Below are 26410 nucleotides of genomic sequence, written 5' to 3' on the forward strand. Positions count from 1 at the left end.
CATTCCTATCTCAATAATTGGTTATCAAGTAGTGGATATGGCAAAAGCTAAGGTTCCACTAAAACCTATGACTCTTGTCATAGGTTTTAGTTAGATGCCATTTAAATATTTTAAAATGATCAAAGTCAATTAAGGAAAGAATATATTGACTTTTTACTAGATCAAAGATCAACTAGAATGATGTACTTGGTAGCAGATTTGAGATATCTGACAAGTGGTATTTACTGAGTATACAAAGAAAAATAATTAGAAATAAACAACTTTAAATTCAAAAGTGTCAATCATATACTTCATCAAAAAACTTAAGTTAAAGGAGAAGAAAATTCTGTAACAGAAAAAATTTACATGACCTTCTTCCAACTTCCAGATTTTTATGTCAATTCTAAGCAATTTTGTATTTTTAAACAACTGTAATGTATATATTTGCATAATTGGCCTTGCATGAAACATTGCTGTTGTCATACTAAAATAAGGAGCTGCAGGGACACAGTACCTACATCTACTGAGGGTATGGGCATATATTATAAAATGATAAAATGAAAAAAACTAAGTACAATGAAAATGGATGAAGGATTTTTTTCCAAACCTAAGGTGTGCAAAATATATTAGTGCCAAGCTAAATACTCTAAGATATATATATATATATATATATATATATATATATATATATATATATATATATATATATATATATATATATATATATATATATATATATCTATATATATATATATATACATATATATATACATATATATATACATATATATATATATACATATATATATATATACATATATATATATATATATATTATATATATATATACATATATATATATATACATATATATATATATATATATATATATATATATATATATATACATATATATATATATAGATATATATATATATGTATATATGTATATATGTATATATGTATATATATATATATATATATATATATATATATATATATATATATATATATATATATATATATATATATATATATATATATATATATATATATATATATATATATATATATATATATATATATATATATATATATATATATATATATATATATATATATATATATATATATATATATATATATATAAGGCCATGCCAAAATATCACGATTTTCAGAAAATGAGAGGTCGCGGTATAAATACCTGTTCTATACATAAAAAGAAGTATATAAACCAAGTTTGACCTCTCTAGGACCATATTTAGTGCTGGAAGATGATTTTAGGTTTTTACGCAAATACGAGAAATCATTGTTTTTTTCTGAATAAAAATATTCTTTTTGAAAATGAAGAAAAAAATAAGTTAGGAAAGGTATTTTTTAGTTTAAAATCAAATATTGTTACTATAACAGGCTTTTTACAATTTGGCCAGTGCACTTTGGTCAGCTTCTAATGATATTAACACCCTGTGCTCTCTGACAACTAGCAGTATATCTTGCCTTTTGTCCTCCTTTAATGCGCTACTGAATTATCTTTGTATTAGATTGGTATTCCGCTCTGCTGGGTCATTTGTAAAATTTAGAGATTTAACAAACTCACAAAATGATACATAGGAATCATTTTCCTCCAGCTTTCCAGCAACTAAATCTGTTTTCCAGGTAGGAATTTTGTCCTGTATGCCTAGAACAATGAACAGAGCCCAACTTTCCTCTGTAATCAACTCTCAGAGGTAGGTACCTCAGAGGTAGGTAAAACTAGGACAGCATCAGGTTTACCATTGGGAATAGTGTTGATATCTGGTACCTCAAAGGTCAACAGCTTGTCTAGAACTGCAAGCTTCTCTTCAAAATCTGGATCTGCCATTATTAACACAGCAACCTTTGGGGCAAGGTACCAAGAGCGCTGCTAAAAAAATTTCAGAAAAGCATTGCCAGTTTTGACATCAAACTCTTGTTGTATAACATAAGCTGACTTGAATGACAAGTAATCATTCTTAACAGCATGTTCTGCTTTGTATGAATGTAAATACCATGGAGCATAAAAAACTGCACATATAAAAGCTGACTTTTCCAGGTGAGGTAACTGATCTTTAGGCAGAAAATCTATTATACCTGATATCAAAATAATAGTTAAATTGTAAAGACTGTCAGCCATGAAACAAGCATTGTGATTGGCTCCTGGTCGATGAATTTTAAAACCATTCAGCTTTGGGGATGAGACATTTAAATAAAATGCAGCATACTTGGCTAGATGATTATAATCATCTCTTAGAAACACTTTGTAATTAAGAGCAAACATCAGATATTCCTGAGCTTCCAGGTAAAGTTTATGAAGTTCAGATCCAACTTCCAGCTTCTTCTCATCAAATTTCTTAAACTCAGACAGGTCAGCTTTTTAAATTATAGCGTGATATACTTCCCAGTCTTTCTTGAAATCTTTATAGAACTGTCTATCTAGTGCAGCAGTAACTCCAAGGACAATTACAATTGCCTTATGTATTGCTATTTCAAGCATGTGATGTCTGCAAAACAGCCAGAGAACAGGTTTTCCCAAAATATAGCACAATCTGGTTATAATTCCTGCATAGGCTCCTGTATTAAGATTGGTAGTATCTGAAACAATTGTGAAAATTTCATTGCATATTTCAAAGGACTCAAGTAAGTTGCGAATAATTTCTGTTTCATCAACAGCTTTTCCAGACTCAACAGGTAAAATACCAAGTAAGAGATCGTTTTTATTCTCAAATTCAGGGCTAGTAACACTGGCAGCAAATCTCTTACAACAGATTGCAAGGTATTTTCATCTATATATTTTAACAAAAATATTTATATGAAAATACCTTGGATTTTTTTTGGAGAACAAGGTGTTTTCCAGCCATTATCTCTCTGTAATTTTCTCTAATGGTATTACCTAAATAAAGATCATTTTTTAATACAATATATTATTGTTATAATGGTTTATTTTTAGGTAAATATTCCACTCTTTAAAGGTATAGTAAGATTGTTTTATTAAAAACTATTTTATTGTTGAAATGAATTCATTCTTAATATTTCCTCTAGTATCTTTGGTATCTTTTAGAGTAACACGTTTTTTCAAAAGTTGATACTTCTTGTGTAAAGCTTGAAGTTTGTCAAGAATTGAATATTCTGAAATGATGTATGCTTCAAATCCTGCTTTGGTCCAAATGTTGACTATTTGTCTAATCAAGGAGTTTGATTGTGCCTCAAGGTCACAAAAATCTCTACCTAAATTAGATTTTTTAAAAATATTTCATTTATTTAGTATTTATGGCACCTGAAGAAAAACTTTTTTGTGACAACTTTTCACCAGTCCAAAAAAAACATTACAATAGCTGGAAAACAATACATTTTGTCTTGATAATTTAATGTTTTTGACTGGTAAAAATTTGGCTTAAAACAGCTTTTCTTCAGGTGCCATATCCCTTGTCCTTGCTTTTGTATTATTTTCTTTATTAGCAACTATTACAAAATGCTATAGTACAATAAGATACTTAAGGATAAACCATTAAATGTTAATAATTTAATGTTTTAAATGGCAAATTTTTCGCTTAAAATAGTTTTTCTTCAAATGTTCTATCCCTGTCCCAGTGTCCCTGCTTAATAAATATAAAAAAAGAAAAATTGACAGTTAGCGAGCAGAGATTTAACATCATACTACTAAAAAATAATTATTTAGTCCTCTTAAATCTAGGAATAAAAATGTTTATGTTTTATAGTTATGTCTTACTTTTGCATACCAAGTTCCTTGTTTCTTTTTGCTTCTTACAGACCATGTTTATTTTTGTTTTAATAAATCTTTTCTTCATACTTGAAATTAGATATTGATAATATCTTAAAATACTACCATTGGTTGGAAGCTGTGTATTTTGGAACTGTGAAATTGGTTTAGTTAACAGATGTAATGGTCGTCTGACACTTTCACTTATATGCGCATTTTTTTTCTTTTTTGCACCCATTTCTTTCTGAAAAGTTAATGTTATTTTAACTATTTTTAATTATTAAGCTATAAGAAATTATTACCAGTTTACAATAGATGTGTCATGTAGTGATTGTAATCTTAAACTAAACACAAAATGGTGCAATCTTGTTATTTTGCCATCCTTCACGTAATTTCACCATACTTTGCGTATTTTTGTAAAATCCTGATTTTATCTTCTGGCACCTAGAATTGAGATAAAACAATAAAAATTCATATTTTTGCTTATTTTTATGTATAGAATAGGTTTTTAAACTGCGACCAAAAATTTTTTGGCATGCCCTAATATATATATATATATATATATATATATATATATATATATATATATATATATATATATATATATATATATATATATATATATATATATATATATATATATATATATAGGTATATATATATCGTAGACATTTTTCAAGTTGACTTTGGGTCAAAGTCTGTTTCAAAAATCCAATTTTTTTTTTTGAAGAGAAGTTAGGCTTAAAATGAAAAGAAGCAATTTAAATATTTACAACTCTAAAACAACTCTATTACAACTCTGTTGAAATGTTAACAATAAAAAGTTATTAGTTTATTGCTTTAAAATTGCTATAAAACATTTATCAAGTTTTTTTATTTTACTGCCTTTTTGTTAAGAATTTTAGTCTTATTTCTAATGGTCCAACTTTTCATCAGGAAGTCTTTTTGGAAAACTATTTTTATTTTTTTTTCCAATATTCACCTCCTCAAGGCTGAGTAGGCCACTACAGATGAAGAGGCTACTTAATAGTGGTTATAACCCTCTCTCAACTCTATAACTTGGAAACATGAACCTTGACGAACAAGGCCGCTGCGCGGAGAAACAAGTTAAGCACGGTACTACCAGAGACGTTGTGGGGATCGAACTCGGAACCTCTTGCTTATGAAGCAAGCACTTTACCACTACACCACTACCACATTTCTACACCAGATATTTACTACTTTCTTAATATGGCATTTTTTAATACTTAACTCCATTTTATGGCAGGGAATTGACATGTTAGGTTACATCTTCCGTTCTGCATAAAGCAGAATATTTAGAAAAAGTTGTAAAATTACACAGGTTTTAAACATTAAAGTATGTATCCAAAATGGTATCAAAAATTGTGTTCCAAAAAACACTCAAGATGTTTATGTTATGGTATTCTGTGCAAAAGTATAAAAAAACCATTAATATACTATAATTTATAAATTAAAAATAAGTAAATGTAAAAAAGGTGGAAACAAGAACTCTAGGAAACACTTTTAATACAATCCTCCCAGCCTCCCAGTCTGTCCCAAAATCCTAAAATGTCCCAAATTTTCAAAATTTTACATTTTTGTTACAAAATATCATAATTTATAAAGTTATGTCCTAAATTGCTCTAAAATTCTAAAAGATTTTTTAAATAAATGTTAATTTTATACAATAATAGACTGATAGTAATGTTATTTATGTGTGTACATAGAAATGTGTGTATAAGAATGTTATCTGTTATTATCTATCCTCTAAAAAAACCCATTAAAATGCATTAGTGTCTGGTTTTTTTTTGATTAAACACATTTTATTATTTATATATATATATATGTATATATATATATATTAATATATATATATATATATATATATATATATATATATATATATATATATTATATATATATATATATATATATATTATATATATATATATATATATATTATATATATATATATATATATTATATATATATATAAATATATAATATATATATATATTTACATGTTTTATTTGCATAATAACAATAAAATATTTTATAACAAAAAAGACAATGTATATTTACCTGATGATTATTAACGCATAAAACTTTACTCGTCAAACAAACATATAGCCCTATATCATTTAATGAGCATTCTTGCAGAAAAAATACGGAGAATAAAATAAAATTTGGTTAATTTTAATAATATATATATATATATATATATATATATATATATATATATATATATATATATATATATATATATATATATAATCTTCTCCATTTAACCAGCGCTTTCGTGCTCAAGTCTTTTCGCGCTTGCCCACACGCCCACAAAAACTTTGGCAAGCGCCAAAAATAAAAATGCGCTTGCCAAAAAAATCAAAACATTTTGTTTTATATTGTACAAAAAAAATTTTACTAAAGTTTTTTACTAGTTTTTAAAAGTAAAAAATTTTACTTTTAAAAACTAGTAAAAAACTTTTTTTACTAGTTTCTTTTAAATTTTTTTATCTAGTATTTATTCAAAGCTTTTTGCTACTTTTATTTTAGTTTATATAGCAGAAAAACATGAATTTTCTAAATTGTCCAGGCTAACTTAGAAAAGATAATCCTGCCAGCACTTTTTTCGTGCGCTGGCATTAAAATTCAAAAAGAGAAAACTGTACATATATATATATATATATATATATATATATATATATATATATATATATATATATATATATATATATATATATATATATATATATATATATATATATATATATATATATATATATATATATATATATATATATATATATATATATATATATACATATATGTTCTTTTTTTTTTTTTTTGAATAGCAATTTCCTCCATTGGAAATTCCAACTGAAATCAGTGCCATACATTGTGAACCTGTTGAGAGTGAGTTAATTATATTTAATAATTTTTGATTATTGTTATTTTCTTTTTGTTGCTTTTTTAAATATTAACATGAGTTATTTAATAGTTTATATATATATATATATATATATATATATATATATATATATATATATAAATAATATATATAAATAAATAATATATATATAAATAAATATATATATATATATATATATATATATATATAAATAAATATATATATAAATAAATATATGTATAAATAAATATATATATATAAATATATATATATATAAATAAATAAATATAAAAATTATTTATATATATATATATATATATTTATACATATATATAAATATATATATATATATATATTTATATATATCCTCGCTTGGTTTTTATAAATATATATATATATATATATATATATATATATATATATATATATATATATATATATATATATATATATATATATATATATAAAGCAAGCGAGGATATATAAATCCTTGCTTGCTTTCCTTCCTGTGTATTTTTAATGTGTCATTATTGGTTCATCCGGTTAGAGATGTAATGCATCTTAAAGTATTAATTAAATATTTTAAATGATTGTGTAAATTTTGATTGTGTTGCTAAGAAGTGCATTCTATAGTGCACAAACATGATTTTTAATATAGTTGTTTTTTGATACAGTTACTATACAGATGCAGTTGTAACTGTATCAAGAGTTCTTATAACACAAACTAATGCAGTTAGTATTTAGGTTGAAGCATATAATCGTGGTTTCATTATAGGTCATATGGCGTTGATTTAGAGTGAAGCTAACATTGTGGAGCATAAAAATCTACTTTTTAAATCTTTTCAGTTTGATTGAATTTGAATTGTTTTATCAGATCCCATATTTTCATCCTTTCTTCTAGTCTCATTTCAGTTGCTTCCAGTTGTTTGCAATATTTTTAAACTCTAAAATATATTCCATTGACTCTTTTGGTCATGTCAGTGTTTATCAGTCAGGTTTTTACTTTTTTTTGTTTGACAATAAAGACTTTGAAAATGCAAGCAATATCCTCTTTATGTTTTATAATTTATCTAGTGTTTTTTTCATTTTTCTACATGCATTAATGTATATAAACTCTTTTTTTTCCCAACAATTTCACTTCTAAAAAGTCTTCAAGCATCCACAATTAAAGTTGAAAGCTGAATGACTCATCGAGTACATTGCCGTTCATAAATATAGGAAGATCTAGATTATTGCAGTAATGATTAGCTGAAAAATTGAGTTTTATTTGAGTTAAAGTTCACCAGCCATTGAGTGCCCCAAGCTATAGCAGAAATGAGATTCTTTTCAATCTCAAATGCCCCCTCCAAGCAATTAAAGAGTGTTGGCTTATCAATACAAGAATAAATCGTAGTATCATTAGCAAACAATGCCACCTTAAATGTGAGAATTTCTGGGAGATCATTAATGTAAATTAAAAAACAGTATAGAGCCAAGGATAGAATCTTGAGGAACCCCTGAAGTTACAAGATATGAAGAAGAGCGCTGTCCATCAAGGACAACTTTTATACTACGATTGGTAAGGAAGGATTTAATAATCCTAAAGATGTTACCTGATACACCGCAAGAAGAAAGCTTATGGAGAAGACCAGCATGCCAAACTTTATCAAATGTTGAGAGCCATAACCTTAACCTCTTCACATTTATTTAATGCACCATAAAACCTATTGGTTTTTACCGTTAACAAATGAGCTGTATAACGAGGCAATTAAAATCCATATTGATGATCAAAAAGTAAGTTATTGATGATCAAAAAGTAAGTTACGATAGGAAGAAGACTAATGGGCAGTAGTTAGACGAGTCATAAAATTCTCCAGAATTTTTGAAAATAGGGATAGCAGATGCTGCTTTCCAGCAGGCTGGAATGCAAGACTCTGATAAACACTTGTTAAATAGTTTTAAAAGTATAGATGACAGCTCCAGAGAACACTTCTCCAAGACTATAACAGGTATGTCTGCACCAAAAGCTGTAGAAGAGTCTAAGCAGGAAATCATTTTAGATACAGAAGCTGGAGTGATACATGTCAAACAATGGATCAACCAGTTTGTCGGCTATATCAGGTAGAACGCAATTAATGGAATCAAGAGATGAGAATGATGAAAAGTTCTTAGCAAACAATTCAGCTTTGTCTTTAGGTGAGGTGACAAATCTGATCCATACAAGAGAGGTGGAATAACAGTTTTGCCCTTATTATAGACAATGTTAAAAAATCTCCATAAGTCAGGAGAGCCTATTTTTTGAGATGAAATATGAGGTTTTGTGGCCTGAGAATAGTGAGCTTGGGGATTAGACAAAACCTTTTTCAATGGTTTCTAGCAATACTAAACCGACGTCTTTTTTCTGGAGTAATGTTTTGCTGATAGATATGAAAGTAATGGTTAAAGTTGGAAATTGCAGCATTACAATTCAAGGAAAACCATGGAGATGAGTGAGGCTTGACTTGGAATTGTCGAGAGGGAATAAAAGTTTCCATGCCAGTCTGAATCCAAGCAGTTATGTAAGAAGCACATTTTTCAGCAGGAAGACAAAAGATTTATTCCCAAGGGCCATCAAGAAGAAAACTATGGAAATAGTCCCAGTCAGCCTTTAGGTAGTTATAAGTGGTTTCGATGATAAGGGATTCTGATGATGAAGAAGAATGATTTAACAGTTTTAGAGAGATCAAACTGTGATCAGTAGCACCTAAAGGTGAATGTGGAGAAATCAAGCACTGACTTGGATCAGAAACTAGACAAAAACAAGGGGAGAAGGTAAATGATTTGGGCTGTCTGGAAAACGAGTTGGAAAGTTGACTATTTTTGATAGAGATTGAAAAAGTTGTAGGCCTTAACTATTACACTGAGTTTCATAACTGTACCCTCATTTGGAGATAACAGGAAGAGTTTGCTTCTCATAGACTTTTACTTATCACTATCAAGTAAAAATCTATGAGAAGAGTGAAGAAATTCCAGCAGTTTTTAGTAGCAGGTTTTAGTGGTACTGCTGATAGGGTGGTTATTAGCAATAGCGCTGACTGTTTTTGTTGAGGTACTGAGCTGTTGTTTTGCAGCTTTGACTGCTTCTCTAAATTCATTATGTTTAGCAAAATTAGTTGATTTTGTGGAAGCAGGTTTGTTGCTGTCAATTGGCTTGACAGTGCTTTCCTGTCAATGGATGACATAGTAAAATGGCTAATCAAGGATGCCTAGATTGTCTTTTGAAGTGTTTTTGCATTTTGTTCTTTGTTTAGCTTGTGTACAAAATTTTTGGACAAAGTTTTTTTTATTTTGTATCAATACCCTTGCAGTACCTAGTAAATGAGGTTAAAGTAATTTAATCATAAGACTTTTCGAGTGAAACATGAAGTGATTTAGAATTTTTTGATTTAATGACTAGCTTTTATATTTTTTTGTACATTCATATATGTACCTAATATATATATATATATATATATATATATATATATATATATATATATATATATATATATATATATATGTATGTATGTATATATATATATATATATATATATATATATATATATATATATATATATATATATATATATATATATATATATATATATATATATATATATATATATGGTGAAACTTTGGCTGAAATAAAAAGTCACTAGTATTTACTTCAGTATTTACTTCAGAAAGCACTGATATGTTTTTTGCAGTAAACACTTTCATACCAACCTGTTATTATGGTGTTTTCTTTTTTTATCTTATTATGTTTGTTATTTTATATGTATTTTTTGTTATCTATTTTATGTTAGAATTATAGTTTTTTTAAAAAGTTATTAAATTTAATCAAGGCTAATTTTCATACTTTAAGAAAAAACACCATTGATGGCGCCTAAGTTTTTGTTTGGTCATGGTCGTTCACGCAGCCACAATGACTTGAGTAGGACTTTAGAAGAAGTAAATTCTCCAATAGTAAAACGGGTTTGTAAACTTTTGGTTTTCTTTATATATTTCTGCTTTATAATATTTTGTGCTTTACAGTTCAGTTAACCAAATATCAGGTATCATGAGTTTAAAATGGTTTTAGTTTAGTCCTAAAACAGATTAGTAGCTAAGTAAGGTGCAAATTCATTTAAAAATAATTAATACTAATAGTTGCAAAACCATTTTTAACATCAATATTTGCTAAAGGCAAATATTGATGAGTTTTTATAAATAAATATTTATAAATATTTCAGAAAAATATTTCTTTACAACTATGACAAGTTCACTTTTTTTTAATAATTTAGTTTTATTAAATATAATAACATTCCGTTCTACTTTCTTTTCAACCCAACTGTTTTTCATAATTATTTGATTAATTTATATGTGAATTTAATAATTTCTTATAAAATGATAAATTTACTTATGATAATCAGTTTAAAGCCTTTTTAAATATTTTGGTAAGACTTGAGACTTAAGATACATCAAAATGAGTCGAAAAGCAGTCTGCAACTAAAGTGGCAAATATTAAGTAAAAAAGGATCAGTTATAGAGAAATAACAATAAAATTTTAGAGAATTGCATTTAGATATTCTCTAAAAACATTTAAAATAACAGGTGGCATCCAACATTATGCAGGATCAGGAAAGTTAAAAAAAGCTACAGAGCGCAAAAACAGTTATAAATTTCATCAAGTTATAGCCAATCAGAGGTGAAGCTATTGTGAACTTATCAACACATTCAACGAAAAACAATGAACACCATATTTCTTTTTATACAAAAATATTTTACTATGGAAAAAAATTGGTGCTTATGCAGCAGTTAGAAAACCTATGCTTATGGCCAGAGATTAGCTTACAAGATTAAGGTGGAGTAAGGAGAGAAGCGGGTAGTCTATGGAGAAGTGGAAGCAAGTGACTTTTAGTGATAAAAGTAACTTCAAAGTAGTAAATGGAAAAAGCAAACTTTATGTAAAAAATTTAAATCAGAAAAGTATAGTAATTGCTTTGTTGTTCTGGGGTTGCAAAGTGGCTGAAGTGTTGTTATTTGGGGCTGCTTTTATTTTATTGGAGTAGGTGTGTATCATTTATAATTTTTGGGTCGAATCAACCAACATGCATATATAGAGAGACTAGAAAACTGCATGATTTTATCTAATTGATCAAAATGAATTGCTAATATTTCAACAAGATTTTGAGCTTATCCACACAGCTTGTACAGTAAAAACATGGAGAAAGAAAGCAAAGTAGTTTTGACTACTTTGTAGTTCACCAGACTTGAATCCAACCGCTGCTATTTGGGCTTAGATGGACAAAAAATTAGTCAAGGTACAAATAAGATCTATATATAGCTTAATTAAAAATTAGATACCTTGTGGTAAAGAGTTCCAAACAAAGTTTGCAAATCGATAAAAAAAATGTGTCGCTTAAAAAAAAGTTTGTGGGGAATATTTTAAATTCTAATGTAGACGACCCATTATTGTTGCATTAATTTTTTATATATTGCAGTTTTTTTATTCATATTTTTTGTAATTATGTTCAATAACATTTTTATATACAGTTTTATGTTTAATAAAAAGGTTTTTTTCGCAGATAAAAAAAAATTTTGTTTTTGTTTGTATATATATATATATATATATATATATATATATATATATATATATATATATATATATATATATATATATATATATATATATATATATATATATATATATATATAGGGCTCAAAATAAATGCCAGATATTGGACATTGTCTGGCACTTGTCTGGTAAAAAATGACATCTGTTGGTCATTTTGTCCAACATATTTTATGTGCATTTATTTTCTAATCATTTAGTTTTCCAAAATAGTTAACAAATTCAGTATTGTATAAACATTATTTTTGAAATTTTTATTTTTTATACAAAAAAAAATTAAAGTTGAACACATGGCTACATTAATAAAATACATCATTTTTTTGAGTTCATTCTTTTTTTAAAAGATGCCAAAGCATTACATTTTTTTGTATTAAGTAGCCCAGTTTTTATCATTCATGTTAAAACGTTGCATATAGTTATTAATTTAAATTTATAGTTTATTATTATTATTATTTTTTTTTGTCAAATGGTTTTTATAAATTTGAAATAAATTTTAAATTTATTTTATAAAAATTTTAACGTAACAGTTATTTTAATGCTTATAGAAACCAGTACTTTTTATTACACTATTAAATTTGAGTTGTTACATAACATTTGTTTTCATGCTAAAAATTTTTTTAAAAAGATTTATTAAAAAATACATATTTACATAAACATAATTACATGTAATATACTTTGGTAATTTAAATAAAATGGGTTTATTGTAAACATAATTAATTTGTTACTTTATTTAATAAAGTAATAATTTAATAATAATAATAATATTTTATAAATAATAAATTAATAATAATGTTTTATAAATAAATTAATTAATAATAATAATAATAATTTATGTATTTAATATATTTGCATAGTAATTGATGTTTTTAATAATTTTGTATTTTTATTATACATATCTAATTATGTATTTAATTACATTATTTATGTATTTAATATATTTACGTAATGATTATGTATTTAATATTTATCAAAGCATTTTGTATTATATAGTAATTTTTAAAAAGTTAAATATAAATATATTTTCTTTTTCAAATTTTGTTTTTTTGAACTTAGATTTTTTCTTTTTATTTAAGATTTTTTTTGAGAAATAATTTATCATACAAATTTGTTTTTTATTTTCAGTGCATTTTGAAATGCCTAGAGTCAGGGCGACCCGAGGGGTATAGGGGTGTCTAGCTCCCTATGAATTTTATTAGTCGACAAATAGGGCACTTGAGTCAGCAAAATTAGATCTACAGTTGGCAAATGTTGGCCAACGAGGACCTTTTTTTTTCTTTCTTTTTAGAATTGTTACTTGGCAAAAAAAGCCAAACGTCCCTATGCAAAATTTCTTCAGAACCCTGCCTAGAGTTGTCAAAACAAATCATGTGGTCAAGTTGTAAAAACAATATATTTTAAGCGTGTTCAGGAATGGCATTTGATTGCACTTTTTTAATTTTAATCGGACATGTCTGGCAAACTTGAGTCTTAACTGGACAAATTGTCGGGTAGAAAAAAGTTCTATATTTCGAGCCCTGTTATATATATATTTATATATATATATAAATTTTTTTAAAAGGAATTTATGTTTTATATTACTAAATATTATACAGTGTGTATATTAATGTAATATATGAACAAAGTTAAGGTTACTTCTATAGCCTGAACAAAAAGTGAGAAAAAAATGATTGCAAAAAATGGTGGCAAAAAATGTAAGTAAATAATTGCTAGTCAAACACTTTTAGACACTGTTATTCTTGTGAATTCAGTCATTCCCCAAATACTTTTAGATTTACTTTGTAAACTCATGTCGATATTTACATGAATCACAAATATGTTTATTTCTTTTAACTGCCAAATCTGATAATCTGAAAGTTAAAGATTTTATTGTACTCCTTAAAGATTCTCAAAAGCTATAATTAAATAAAAAATCTTACCTAGAGTTTTTAAGTTTCCACATTGTCTATTTTCATGTTTTCATTGTAAGTGGTAGTATTGCTCTTCTTAGGATATTAGACCTAGCATGTGTGTGTGGCATAGATGCATGGCTTCTTAGAGATATCAACTTAAATAGGTCTGTAGAATTTGGAAAGCTAGCAGATGAACCCTGATGACCATTACTGATGAAATGAATCTCCAATCTGAAGAACAACTGAATTTTTTTGCCTTTAAATTTAAAGTCTGAATAATGAATTTTTTTGCAGTTGACATAATGCACAAAAGTAAAGGTTGACATAATTCACAAAAATATAGGTTAACATAATGCGCAAAAGTAAAGACAATATTCTCATGAAAATCTGAACCCTTATACATACAAAATAAATGAAAGTCATACACAGATCCAGATGATTTCTAATTAATAACTTCAAAATGGAATTTGATATACTTCCCACCTTATTCCCAGCAAAAAGAAGCTATCTTTTTTTTTTCCAAAGACAACATCAAAGTTGAGATAATTAAAAACCTCTTCAATGTAAGTTGTCAAGTTCATAACCAGCAATACAGAGATTGAACATGGTCAATGCTCAAATGAGCTATCATCTCTATTACAATAAACCAAAACTTATTCTTTCTTGGCTTATTATTCAACAAGTTGCATATTTTTACTGTATCTGGCCCTTCATGTTATAAAAACTTTTATTAATCCAGTTTTTTTCCATGCACATCAAAAAAACCTTATAACTCCTACCCATCTTGATGCTTACCTTTTTTATACAACTTGCAACTTAAGTCTTCAGTTATACGTTTCCTAGTATTTTAACTTATTCTCTATTTTAAAGTAACTCATAACTTAATAGTGGTTGCTTGCAATCTTGTTGGAAGTAATTTAGAGTTTAAAAATATATAAATATATGCCAGTGTTTAATAAATATTAAATGTAAGGATAAAATTATAATATATAAAGTACTGTACATTTCTTTCTAACCCCGCCTATCAACCCCTCCTAAATCTTATAGTTTTGCAAGGGTTAGGACCCTGTTTGCAAAAAGTCTCATTTCTGAAGTATATCTACATAGTCATGTGTTTAGTAAAGTTTAGTATCGTCAATAATTTATAAAAAAGATTTAATTTAACTAATAATAATAAAATTTTTTTTAACTTTATTAAAGTTTAAGTAATAAACTTTATTTAACTAATTATAATTATATACTAATTAAAAAGTTTAGTTCCATGCATTTTGCTGAAAAAAATGCTAACTTAACTGAAGTTAAGTCCGCATAAGTTAATAAAGAGCCTTCTGTAAATGTTATGCACATGTTTTTATTTTTATTGTTTTAACTGAATTATGAAATCCCTGGAAATTTTTGGAGATTTATCCCGAAATTTAGGGATTAATAATTGGTACATTATCCCAGGTTTCCCGCATTTTCTGCATTTGGGTTCCCGCAATTGCCATTCTTACACCTGTATAAGTAAACTATTTTCTTCACTAATATTAAAACAAATATAAATTTATATAAATATATACAAATATAAAGCTTTAATTACTACTTTTTTTGTGTTTATTTTTTTCAACTTTATTTAGTTTATATTTTGTTAAGTATTACTTAATTACTCAATTTTATAATTTGAATAATTACAGTTAAAAAAAAAGTTTAAACTATTAGTTTTTTTGCATTTTTTTTTTTGGCATTTTGAATAAAATTTAAATTTATTTTTCTTTAAATAAAAACGACAATGTTGTATAATATTTGTTCTAAAAATTTGTAATGGAAATTTTTATGTTATACTTTTTAAAATTCATCTTTTTTGAAAGGGTTCATGTCTCCAAGTAAATGAAGATAAAGAAAAAAGGTAAAAATCAATACTTTAATAATAACAGTAAACAGTTTTTAATTATTTATTATTAATTATGCTTTTTTTAAATAAAGTAAATCTTTATAAATTTAATACCGAAAAAAATATTTATAATGAAAGAAAGAAAAAAAATAATGAAAAATGATTTGTGTGCATGGTGCACATGATGGAAATGGTGATATAACAACAGAAGAGACTCTGAAATTTGATAAGCGAAATGCTTTTTTTATTTTTTGTGTTATGGGCCAAGAAGGCCACTCTATGACTCCGAAACACGAACCTTGACAAACAAGGTCGCTGTGTGGAGAAACAAGTTGAGTGCAGTACTACCAGAGAGATCAAACTCTGATAATCATCTAGCTGACATCCACAGACGTTATTTGAAAATATTTCAAAACATTAAATTTGACAGTGCAACTCATTTTGTAATGTTATCAAAAAAATGTTATTCTTAGCTTATTTGAAAAAAAAAAAAAAAAAAATTAATAAAATGTTATTCAAAACTGATAAAAGGAATTATTATAAATAAAAATCCAACTAACTTTTTAAAAAATTAACCTTAACTTAATAAGTTATCTATTTAAATTATAAATTTATTTAAAAAAATCAGTACAAAATGAAGACAACTTATATGCATATAGTACACAAGCAGTAAAACCACTGATCCCCTTTTAAGTCCAGTTACATTTTAAGTCCAGTTCCATTTATTTTTTTAAAGTTGTAAATTACTGTAATGTACTACATGATATATAATGCCCTAAATATTTTTTTCGAGGAATGTAAATTATACATGCTAAATTGAATGCTCAAGTTGATTTCTTAAAATTGTATCTTATTCAGTACATTAAATTGCAAAAAAAAAAAATAGTTCAATTCTTATTTTACCGAACACACGAGTCACAAAAAAAGTTGCAGATATCTAATAATATTCTAAAATAATCAAACATTATTATAGAACTTGTAGTTTTCACAGAAAACTATTTTGTGAGAAGTGCTCCTTGTACATATCATACATTTTTGATAAATTAAGATACTCTGGCAAATACAGAATTCTAGTGTCACGCAATGCATAATAACTTTGTTGTTCTTAAAGAACAGAGTTGTTATACTCAATAATAATATTTACAATATAACCTTAAAAGACACGAGATTGGTATGTATGTTTTCCTTCCTGATTTTTAAGAGGAACTACTTAGAAGTAATCAAATGTGCAAGCTTTATAATAATTTATAATATAATAATAATTATAATATTTATTAGTTAAATTAATTTATTAACTTTTAAGTTACCACTTTGAGTGGCTGTGTAATGATTTTTTACTTTCACTTCCATAATAAAAGTCGTGACTACATATTGTACCGAAAGCATCAAATCAAATAGTACATAATTATAATGAAGTTATTTATTTTAATGTTCAGTTAGGGTTATTTTTTCTAAGTTAACTTCTTTTGTTATTTTTGAGAGATTTTCTTTTGCTTATTTAGAGGATTTTCCTGGAATCTTCATCTTGATTGTCTTTTTTGTAAGGTTTTTTAACATTCTTCCTTTTTTTTTTTGCAGCTGCAAGGGCGTCTTTTTTTTTGGGGTATCTGACATCTATATATGTAAAAATCAGTTAGTAACTAAACAGCAAAAATTGTCATACACTATTAGCTTTTCTAACAGATCTCTTGGATTTACTAAATTTTTTCATTATTCAAATAATAATTTATTTGAATAGTGAAATAATTTTATCTGCTAAAAATTGGTTAGAAAAACAAAAGTTTTTGAATTTGTTTGAGAAGATAATGCCCAACCTGCCCAAATCTGCTCCAGCAGGGAAGAGTGAGCAGCTGTGTGGGGTAAGTTGGGCAATAAACAAATTAATTCCTTTCTGTGACCACCATAAACTCTGTTATGAGTAACTAAAATATGAAATATAAGTATGATAAATAAATACTTGTCTTTAATATCTTCAATTAATTTGCAATTAATCTAATAAAGTTTTGACCAGTATGTGAAAAAACTTGTTGTATTGACGTCAAATATAAGTGCATTAATCAGACTTGATTTAAAAAATAAAAATAGTCAAAGAGCCAGAACTCTCCTTTGCCAGAAACAAAATGGCGTTTAAAATTAAAAAGTTTTTTGTTAACATCTCATTCAATAATTTGTTTTGGAAAGTTTAATTAATTTTGTGGACATTTTGTGGGAACATTGCTTGCAATATTGACACTGGATCCAGTTTCTTCTGGTAGACTTTCAGACTAAGTTTGACAACATAAGAGTCAAGCATAATCATGTTTTGCACTTGTCTTTAAACTTTCTTTCTTTAGTTTTTTTGCTTGTTTTAATAGTTCAATTGTAAACTTAAATTAAATCAAAACTTAAATTGTAACTTGGCTCCTTATGTGGCCTTGACAATGCACATTAAAAAAATTAACTGAGACATCGTGCATGCACAACATGGCACTGGTAATACTCTAATATTTTACAGCTGTTGATGAAATTGGTTTCTAGAGAGCTACCATCATTTTAGACAGGAAACAAAAATAATAGAAAAAAAATAGAAAAAGATAATCTGAGAAAGCATTAAGTAGAGGACTTGTAAGAATATTGCCATTCATAATTATATATCAACAATATCAAAATAATTGTTAGCATTTAAAAGTAAAATCAGTAAAACCAGTAAAATCCACCAGCCACTGCAAACCCCAAATTTTCATAAAGGAGAAATCACTTTCAAGAGTCAAGCATAATCATGTTTTGCACTTGTCTTTAAACTTTCTTTCTTTAGTTTTTTTGCTTGTTTTAATAGTTCAATTGTAAACTTAAATTAAATCAAAACTTAAATTGTAACTTGGCTCCTTATGTGGCCTTGACAATGCACATTAAAAAAATTAACTGAGACATCGTGCATGCACAACATGGCACTGGTAATACTCTAATATTTTACAGCTGTTGATGAAATTGGTTTCTAGAGAGCTACCATCATTTTAGACAGGAAACAAAGCAGCACAGGTTTACATCTACGCTGGCCTAATAGATGAAGAAGGAGTGCAAAGGTGGTCAATCATAATTTTCTGATCAGCCCTAAAGTCTTTGCCTAAGAGGTTTTCTACAAAATAGTAGCTAAATGCAGTTAACATCTGTCCAAGAAAAGCATTTAATTGAAATGGAACTTATGCTCAAGCTTAGCAGAGGCAATCATAACAGATACCAGCTTTGCAATAAATTGTTTATAGGGTTTCCTTGAAAAGTCAGTAGAAAAAGATAATCTGAGAAAGCATTAAGTAGAGGACTTGTAAGAATATAAAATAATTGTTAGCATTTAAAAGTAAAATCAGTAAAACCAGTAAAATCCACCAGCCACTGCAAACCCCAAATTGTCATAAAGGAGAAATCACTTTCAAGTTCTCTTTTATGAAAGTGTTTCAAGCAATCAAAAAGTGATAATTTTTTGTCAAGTAAGTCTAATATATATATATACATATATATATATATATATATATATATATATATATATATATATATATATATATATATATATATATATATGTGTGTGTGTGTGTGTGTGTGTGTGTATATATATATATATATATATATATATATATATATATATATATATATATATATATATATATATATATCTCCTTGATGAAACTACGATAGAGAAACAAGTTATTAAAGAAATGAATTAGATTAATGTTTTTACTAATTTGATATTGCTCTGTTCTTTAGAAAGATCCCCAAGTGCTGAGACAAGTTGTGTTCATATCATGGATAAACATAAGAAAATAAGTTAAAAGTTAATTAAACTTTCCAAAACAAACTATTGAATGAGATGTTAACAAAAAACTTTTTAATTTTAAACGCCATTTTGTTTCTTATGCACTTATATTTGACGTCAATACAAAAAGTTTTTTTTCAAAAAACTTAAATCAAGTTTAAATTACAAGGGTTTCCCCCTTGGCGGTTAAATGAAAATATAAGATTCAAGTTTTAAATATCAATTTTATATATATATCTTAAATATATATATATATATATTAGATCATTTTAAAAACGATTTCTTGAGGTAGAAATATAAATTGTTAAAAAATTAACCTAAAAATATATATAAAATCATTTTTTAAACCGTTTCCTTAATTTATTAAAAAAAGAAAGATTTTAAAATCTTTCAAAATTTAATTATGTTGGATTATATTGTACTCAGTGTTGTATATAAAAAAAATTGATTACTTATTTTCGAAGAAAAGTATTCATCTTGTGTTCTTTAAAGTTCGCTTTATCTTAATTTTTCCCAATGCTTTTATTTACTCCTCATCTCTGCTTAGTCTGTGAACATCAAATCCTGCAATCAATTTTTGAGTCACTTCCTGATCTTCTTCAAGCTTGCACTTTTGCTTGATGCCAATACAATATTCAATAATTAGTTTTGCAATAAGTCGATTAATTTAGTTAATTTTAATTAAGTTTATTTTTTATATGGAAAACAGAATAATACTTTTTAAAATAAGTAAATGGATTGTTCTCCTACTTATATGTGTGTTTAGCTTATTTGGATAAGGTGTTGACTTAAATGGAAATGTCTGTGGTTCAAGACCCGCCTCTTCCTGATTTTTTTATGTTTTTTTACACGCGCAAACAGCCGAATGTTAATAAAATAAAATAGTAATATCAGATAAACTTGATTTAAGTTTTTTGAAAAAATTTATTGCAAAATTTGTGATTTATTAACATAAAAATATTATGTTTTAAAAATTTGTTTTTAAATTTACTTGTTATTATGCTAGTTTATTTAACTAAAACACTTAACGATACGTTGAACTAAAAACAAAAACATGCTACAGCAAACGTTTTTTATAACTACCACAGACTAAATATATGTATATATGTATATATGTGTATATATATATATATATATATATATATATATATATATATATATATATATATATATATATATATATATGTAGATATGTTACGTGAAATTTTTAAATTGATTAATTTATATATTGTTATATATCATTAGAAAGAGCTATAATTCAGTATTTTAATGGTGAAAAATTAAGAAAATCGAACAATTCAACAAAAAGTTATAAGGTTTTAAGTAACAAATTTTTGATATATGGATTTCTTGAAGAAACTGTGGTCAAAATTAAGTTATTCTTAACGTAAATTGTTATAACTTTGTCAATTATTATCAAAACACCTACCACTTGGTATCAAAAGAAAGGTGTAAAAGTGAACTACAAATTTTTAATAGTTTTGAGCAACAGGGCGTATTTAGGTAGTAACACAGCATATTATCAAAAATGACAAATTAACATAAATATCTCTATTTTTATTAAAATAAATAAATCTAATACAAAATTCAAAAATTATATTTCACTTCTTTACAACATATATTAATGGTATAAAGATTGACTTTGGGTAAGGGGCGTATGCCCCTTACCCAAAATCAATCTTTATACCATTAATATATGTTGCAAAACCTAAAAAAATTTAAAAAGCGTTTTAATAATTTTAATAAATTTAAACTGATACTATTTAAAATAATGGAAATTAGTATAAAATTTTTTTTACCACATTACAAGATGCATCAAAGAATCTATATTTTTATAAAACAGAGCATTGTAACCGTTTCCCTCTTTAATCTAAAAAAAAAGAAAAACTAAATATTATTTTGAAAGAAAAATTGTAATTAATTTGTCTTGGCTTTTAGTTAATGATTACAAATTTAAGTTTCAATAATGAAATTTAATAATCATTGTTAACTATAGACACGACGAGAACGTAAGCCAGAGCAGTCTATCATAAAGTTGCAAATCACATCATTTGCAATTTGGACATTCCATGCCAAATCAGCATGACATGTCACTTTTTATTTTTGGTTCTGTATCATTTCACATTATTTTGAATTTTTTTTTTTTTTGTCAATTAAACCTAAAATCATTAAAAATAAAGGTAATAAAAAAACTACTCTATTTAATCCAATATAGTGAAAAAATTATTTAATGTTTACAATATTTTGCATTAACACTTTAAAAAATTACAACATGTAATTTGAAAGACTATACATTAAATTTCATTTGGATTGTATATTGAATCTCCAAAAAAAATCTATTCGATATTTACTAATACAACTTTTTAATACATGTGAAAACTAATAAAGGCATAAAAAAGTTTACATGTGCAGGCTAACCTGAACTGACTTGGTACCTTTTTGCAAGTCACACCACTTGCGGCACCAAACTTGCAAGCCACATCACTTGCAGGTACCGTTTTGTAAGCTACACCACTTGCGGTACCTGTTTTGCAAGTCACACCACTTGCATATACTTTTTTGTAAGCTACACCACTTGCAGTACCTGTTTTGCAAGTCACACCACTTGCAGGTACCATTTTGCAAGTCACACCACTTGCAGTACCTGTTTTGCAAGTCACACCACTTGCGGGTACCATTTTGCAAGTCACACCACTTGCAGTACCTGTTTTGCAAGTCACACCATTTGCAGGTACCATTTTGCAAGTCACACCACTTGCAGTACCTGTTTTGCAAGTCACACCACTTGCGGGTACCATTTTGCAAGTCACACCACTTGCAGATACTTTTTTGCAAGCTACACCACTTGCAGTACCTGTTTTGCAAGTCACACCACTTGCAGTACCTAATTTGCAAGTTACACCACTTGCAGTACTTGGCTTGCCTATTTTGCAAGTCTATCTTACCTATTTTACAAGCCACACCTATTGCTGGTGCTTTATTTATATACATATATATATAATATACATTTATATAACATGTAACTTTATTTATATATAATATACTTACATTACAAACTAATATTTCACAGTTTATTACATGTTCACTTAAAAAACCACAGTCATTTTATGAAAATATCAACTCTCCTAATATAACATCAGCTGCAAGCTGGAGTTTTTTCATGCAATAGTCAATAGCTTCTGAATCAGTTTCATCTTTTTTCCAGTACGAGATAGTGTAAATTCTGTCTTCATTCCTTTTATTTATTTTTTCTACTCTCCCATCATACAAGACAGACTTCAATTTGTCGTACCATTCGTGACAGAGTTTTCTGCCTACAATTTTTTCGGACATAACCGCATCTAAATCATCAAGTTGCTTTGTAGGTAAGTGTTTATATAAAATTTTTATTTTATTGTTAGTTAGAACTTGCAGCTCTCGCTCTAACTTTTTTTGTTTGTTTTTCATCCATTTTTTGACGCTTGCGTGCCTGTCTTTTAGAAATCTCTGCTCGAATTTCAGCATGCTTTAATCAATTTATCATTCTTTGTTTACGAGCTGCATGAACTGATCATGAAACAACATTTTCTCTAGATAATTGGTTAAGGCTATCCAAATAAATCTAAAGTCTTATTCTTTTTTGACCTTAACTTGGAAGATATATAACAAATTGTTGCATTAGGTGATCGTTCTTTGGCATCACTAAACATACCCATTAACTCTTCACTATCTATATTGTGAAGTCTTGCACTTGCTGTCTCTTCTTTGAGTATCTCAGTAACTGTAATCAAGAAATACCTCTTATATTGTCTATTCAAAACATCTTCCACTGCAACAAGACATGAAGAAATCATTTTGATAAGCTGCACATCAATAGAACATAAACTTGTTAGAGATTCTAAAACATTTGGGATAAGAGGATTTCCAAAAAAATCGGTTGTTCTGCATAACGGTGCGCCTGGATCAGATTTGCAATTTTTAATTATTTGCAAAACATATTTTACTACCTAAATACCAGCAACATGGTCAAAACTTGCATTATCTGCTGACACATAAAATATTTGCATCCAGGGTCCAGTAAGAAGTTTTCCAAATACTGCAAGCACACACATTTGTTTTATTGCAGTTGAATTTAAAAAAGCTGCACGTAGTAGCCTTTGTAAACTTTGACATTTTACTGTTCCAACAGTAAGAAAATGTTCTAACTCTTTATAGTGTTTAATGAAAATAAAACAAGTATGGAACACTACGTGAAGACGGTTGCCACGATATCTTGGAATGATACATCGTGGTAATCTGTTATTGTCTAAAAAATTAACAAATCCTTTTGGATCACCTTTGACGTCTTTAAACATCATTTTGTAGAGTACTGCCACTCTGTCTGACATTGTATTGGATATATTTGAGATGATCAAACTACGACAATCCACAAAGGAGAGCAAGTGAAAATCTGAATAAATTGAAGCCATATGATCTACAGCTTTACATATATGGTTTTCATAATCATCAGCTGTCCCTCCTGGTAACTGGTCTAGAGCAATGACTTGACATTTATTCTTTGATGTTAAGTGTACACTGTTAATATGAACACCTTCTTGCGTTGTGGAATCAAACCCAAGAGTAAGATTATTATTACTGATAGCCCACTCTGCTGATTGCAGGTCAGATATACTGCCAAGCTCACGAGCCATTTGCTCAACAGTACTATGCTGGGGAATATCCAAAAATTTAACACCAAGATATTGTAGAATTTTCTCAAACAGGAATGGAATGTTAATTGTTGGGACATTAGACAACAACATGCTATAAATTACCATCCTAGTTTGTAATGTATAAGTTTTATTATCATCTGACCTGAATGCAACTTGACAATCACCTTCCTCCATTTGGATCATATCATTTTCTAAATTGGCAATTGCTATTTTATTTTTTCTATTAACAACATTATTTTTTAGCATTACTTGTCTTAACTTTTCTCTCTCTTTAATTTTTCTTGCATTTTTTGAAATTATAAGATTGCAAATATGCCTACTGTAGTAGTTTGTTTGTAATTTTTTTTTTAGGTCTAACTTCTGCCCTTAAAGCTTTTATTATTTCTTCTTTTCTCTTAACACTTTGCCTTAAAACTTTTAATTTATATGTCATGCTCTTCAATTTGGCTTTTACTAAAGCTATCTTATTTTGGTATTTCCTAGAAGTACTAGCTAATATTGAAGACAAAACTGACAACCTTTTTTTAAACATTATTTTCTTAGGAGTAAGTTTTTCTCTTAAAGTACTTTGAAAGTCTGAAATATCACATGTGGAAGATACAGGATTACTATTATTTGGAGATAATACTTTTTCATGTTCTGACAATGTTGAAACTGTTTCACGAGGGTAATTGGTACTGCTAGAAGTTGACTATAATGACTGTGCTATTGTATCCACTAGGCAAAAAAAAAAATTTGAACTTCTTTTATAATTGTGAGTCCATTTTTTGGCTATATTTACAAGGCTATAGATATTATTAGTGGTTAAGTTGAAGCCAAAATACTGATTGGCTAATTCAACAGTTTTAGTAAACGACTCTCCATTTTCAATAAATATAAAAGTATATGGCCGTTCCTACACTCAATCTTTGAATCAGAAGGCAATGTGAAACTATCAATTAAATGTTTTTTGAATGCTTTGTGAAATATAAGCAACGTTTTTGTTGGGGCCATATTACCTAAAAAAGTTATTATGTGTATAAATACTTAACATTTGGATAGTTTTACTATAAATAGAAAATGCTATACGTCAGTCTAAAAACTACTTCATACCTTCTATAACAAATGAATGATTGTCTATCACTATGTTTTCAATATCAATTAAAATATATACTCTAAATAAAAAGTTCCTGTTGTTTAAGAAAAAAATTACAATCTTTATTTTTAGTTTATCTGACACATCAGTGTCATTATTTAGTATACTGATAAGCACCATATTTAAAACATTATAAATTTCAAAGAACAAAATTTTTGTATTGTATAAAGTGTATGTAAAAGATATTTTAATGTATACAAAATCGAAAATAAGGAAATAACTTTCTTTATTTTTGATGAGTTGTGCTATCTTTTTGCTTGTTATAATAAATGTGACATTCTCAAAACAGTTTCTGCATAATGGCATAATATTAATATAATATGGCATAATATTTTTTTATTCACATTATTATTAATATTATTATTTTTATTATATTATTATTGCATTTAATAATATCATCTTTATTTATTAGTGCTTTATTTTCCTTTCTTTTTTTTTTTTTTTTTAATTTTTTTTCTTATTTATAATACCTTCTGTGATTTATTTTTATTTATTCTGTTTTTTTTTTTTAGGTGTCACTCCATTGACTAGTTTTTAACTATATGAGTGACACCTAACCTTATTTATGTAAGTTTATAAAATGTTATTGTAAATTTATATAAATAGATAAATTAAGAATTTACTTTTAATTATGAAAACAATCTAAATAAAAATCTAAACTAGAAGTTCATACATAAATAATAAGTTTTACTAAGTTATAATAACAGAAAAAAATTTTTTTTTTATACATTTATTACATTTTGCAAAATAATAAAAAGGTATCTCATAAAAATCTCAAGATTTCAGTTGATCAAATTATGGTGA

At 26.7% G+C, this 26410-nt stretch overlaps 1 protein-coding gene across 4 annotated transcripts in view; it reads left to right on the top strand.

Annotated features, from left to right (window-relative positions):
- LOC100199803 (uncharacterized) overlaps positions 1 to 26410 on the top strand; it is a 111751-nt gene that overhangs the window by 28374 nt on the left and 56967 nt on the right. For all 4 annotated transcript variants that reach the window (XM_065816476.1, XM_065816478.1, XM_065816479.1 and 1 more), the window contains exons 6-8: positions 6568 to 6628; positions 10486 to 10595; positions 15971 to 16008. In XM_065816476.1, coding sequence (XP_065672548.1) covers positions 6568 to 6628; positions 10486 to 10595; positions 15971 to 16008 — 209 coding nt within the window. The remainder of the gene's footprint in view (positions 1 to 6567; positions 6629 to 10485; positions 10596 to 15970; positions 16009 to 26410) is intronic.

Source organism: Hydra vulgaris, chromosome 13 (assembly GCF_038396675.1).
Source record: "Hydra vulgaris chromosome 13, alternate assembly HydraT2T_AEP".
Taxonomy (NCBI): Eukaryota; Metazoa; Cnidaria; class Hydrozoa; order Anthoathecata; family Hydridae; genus Hydra; species Hydra vulgaris.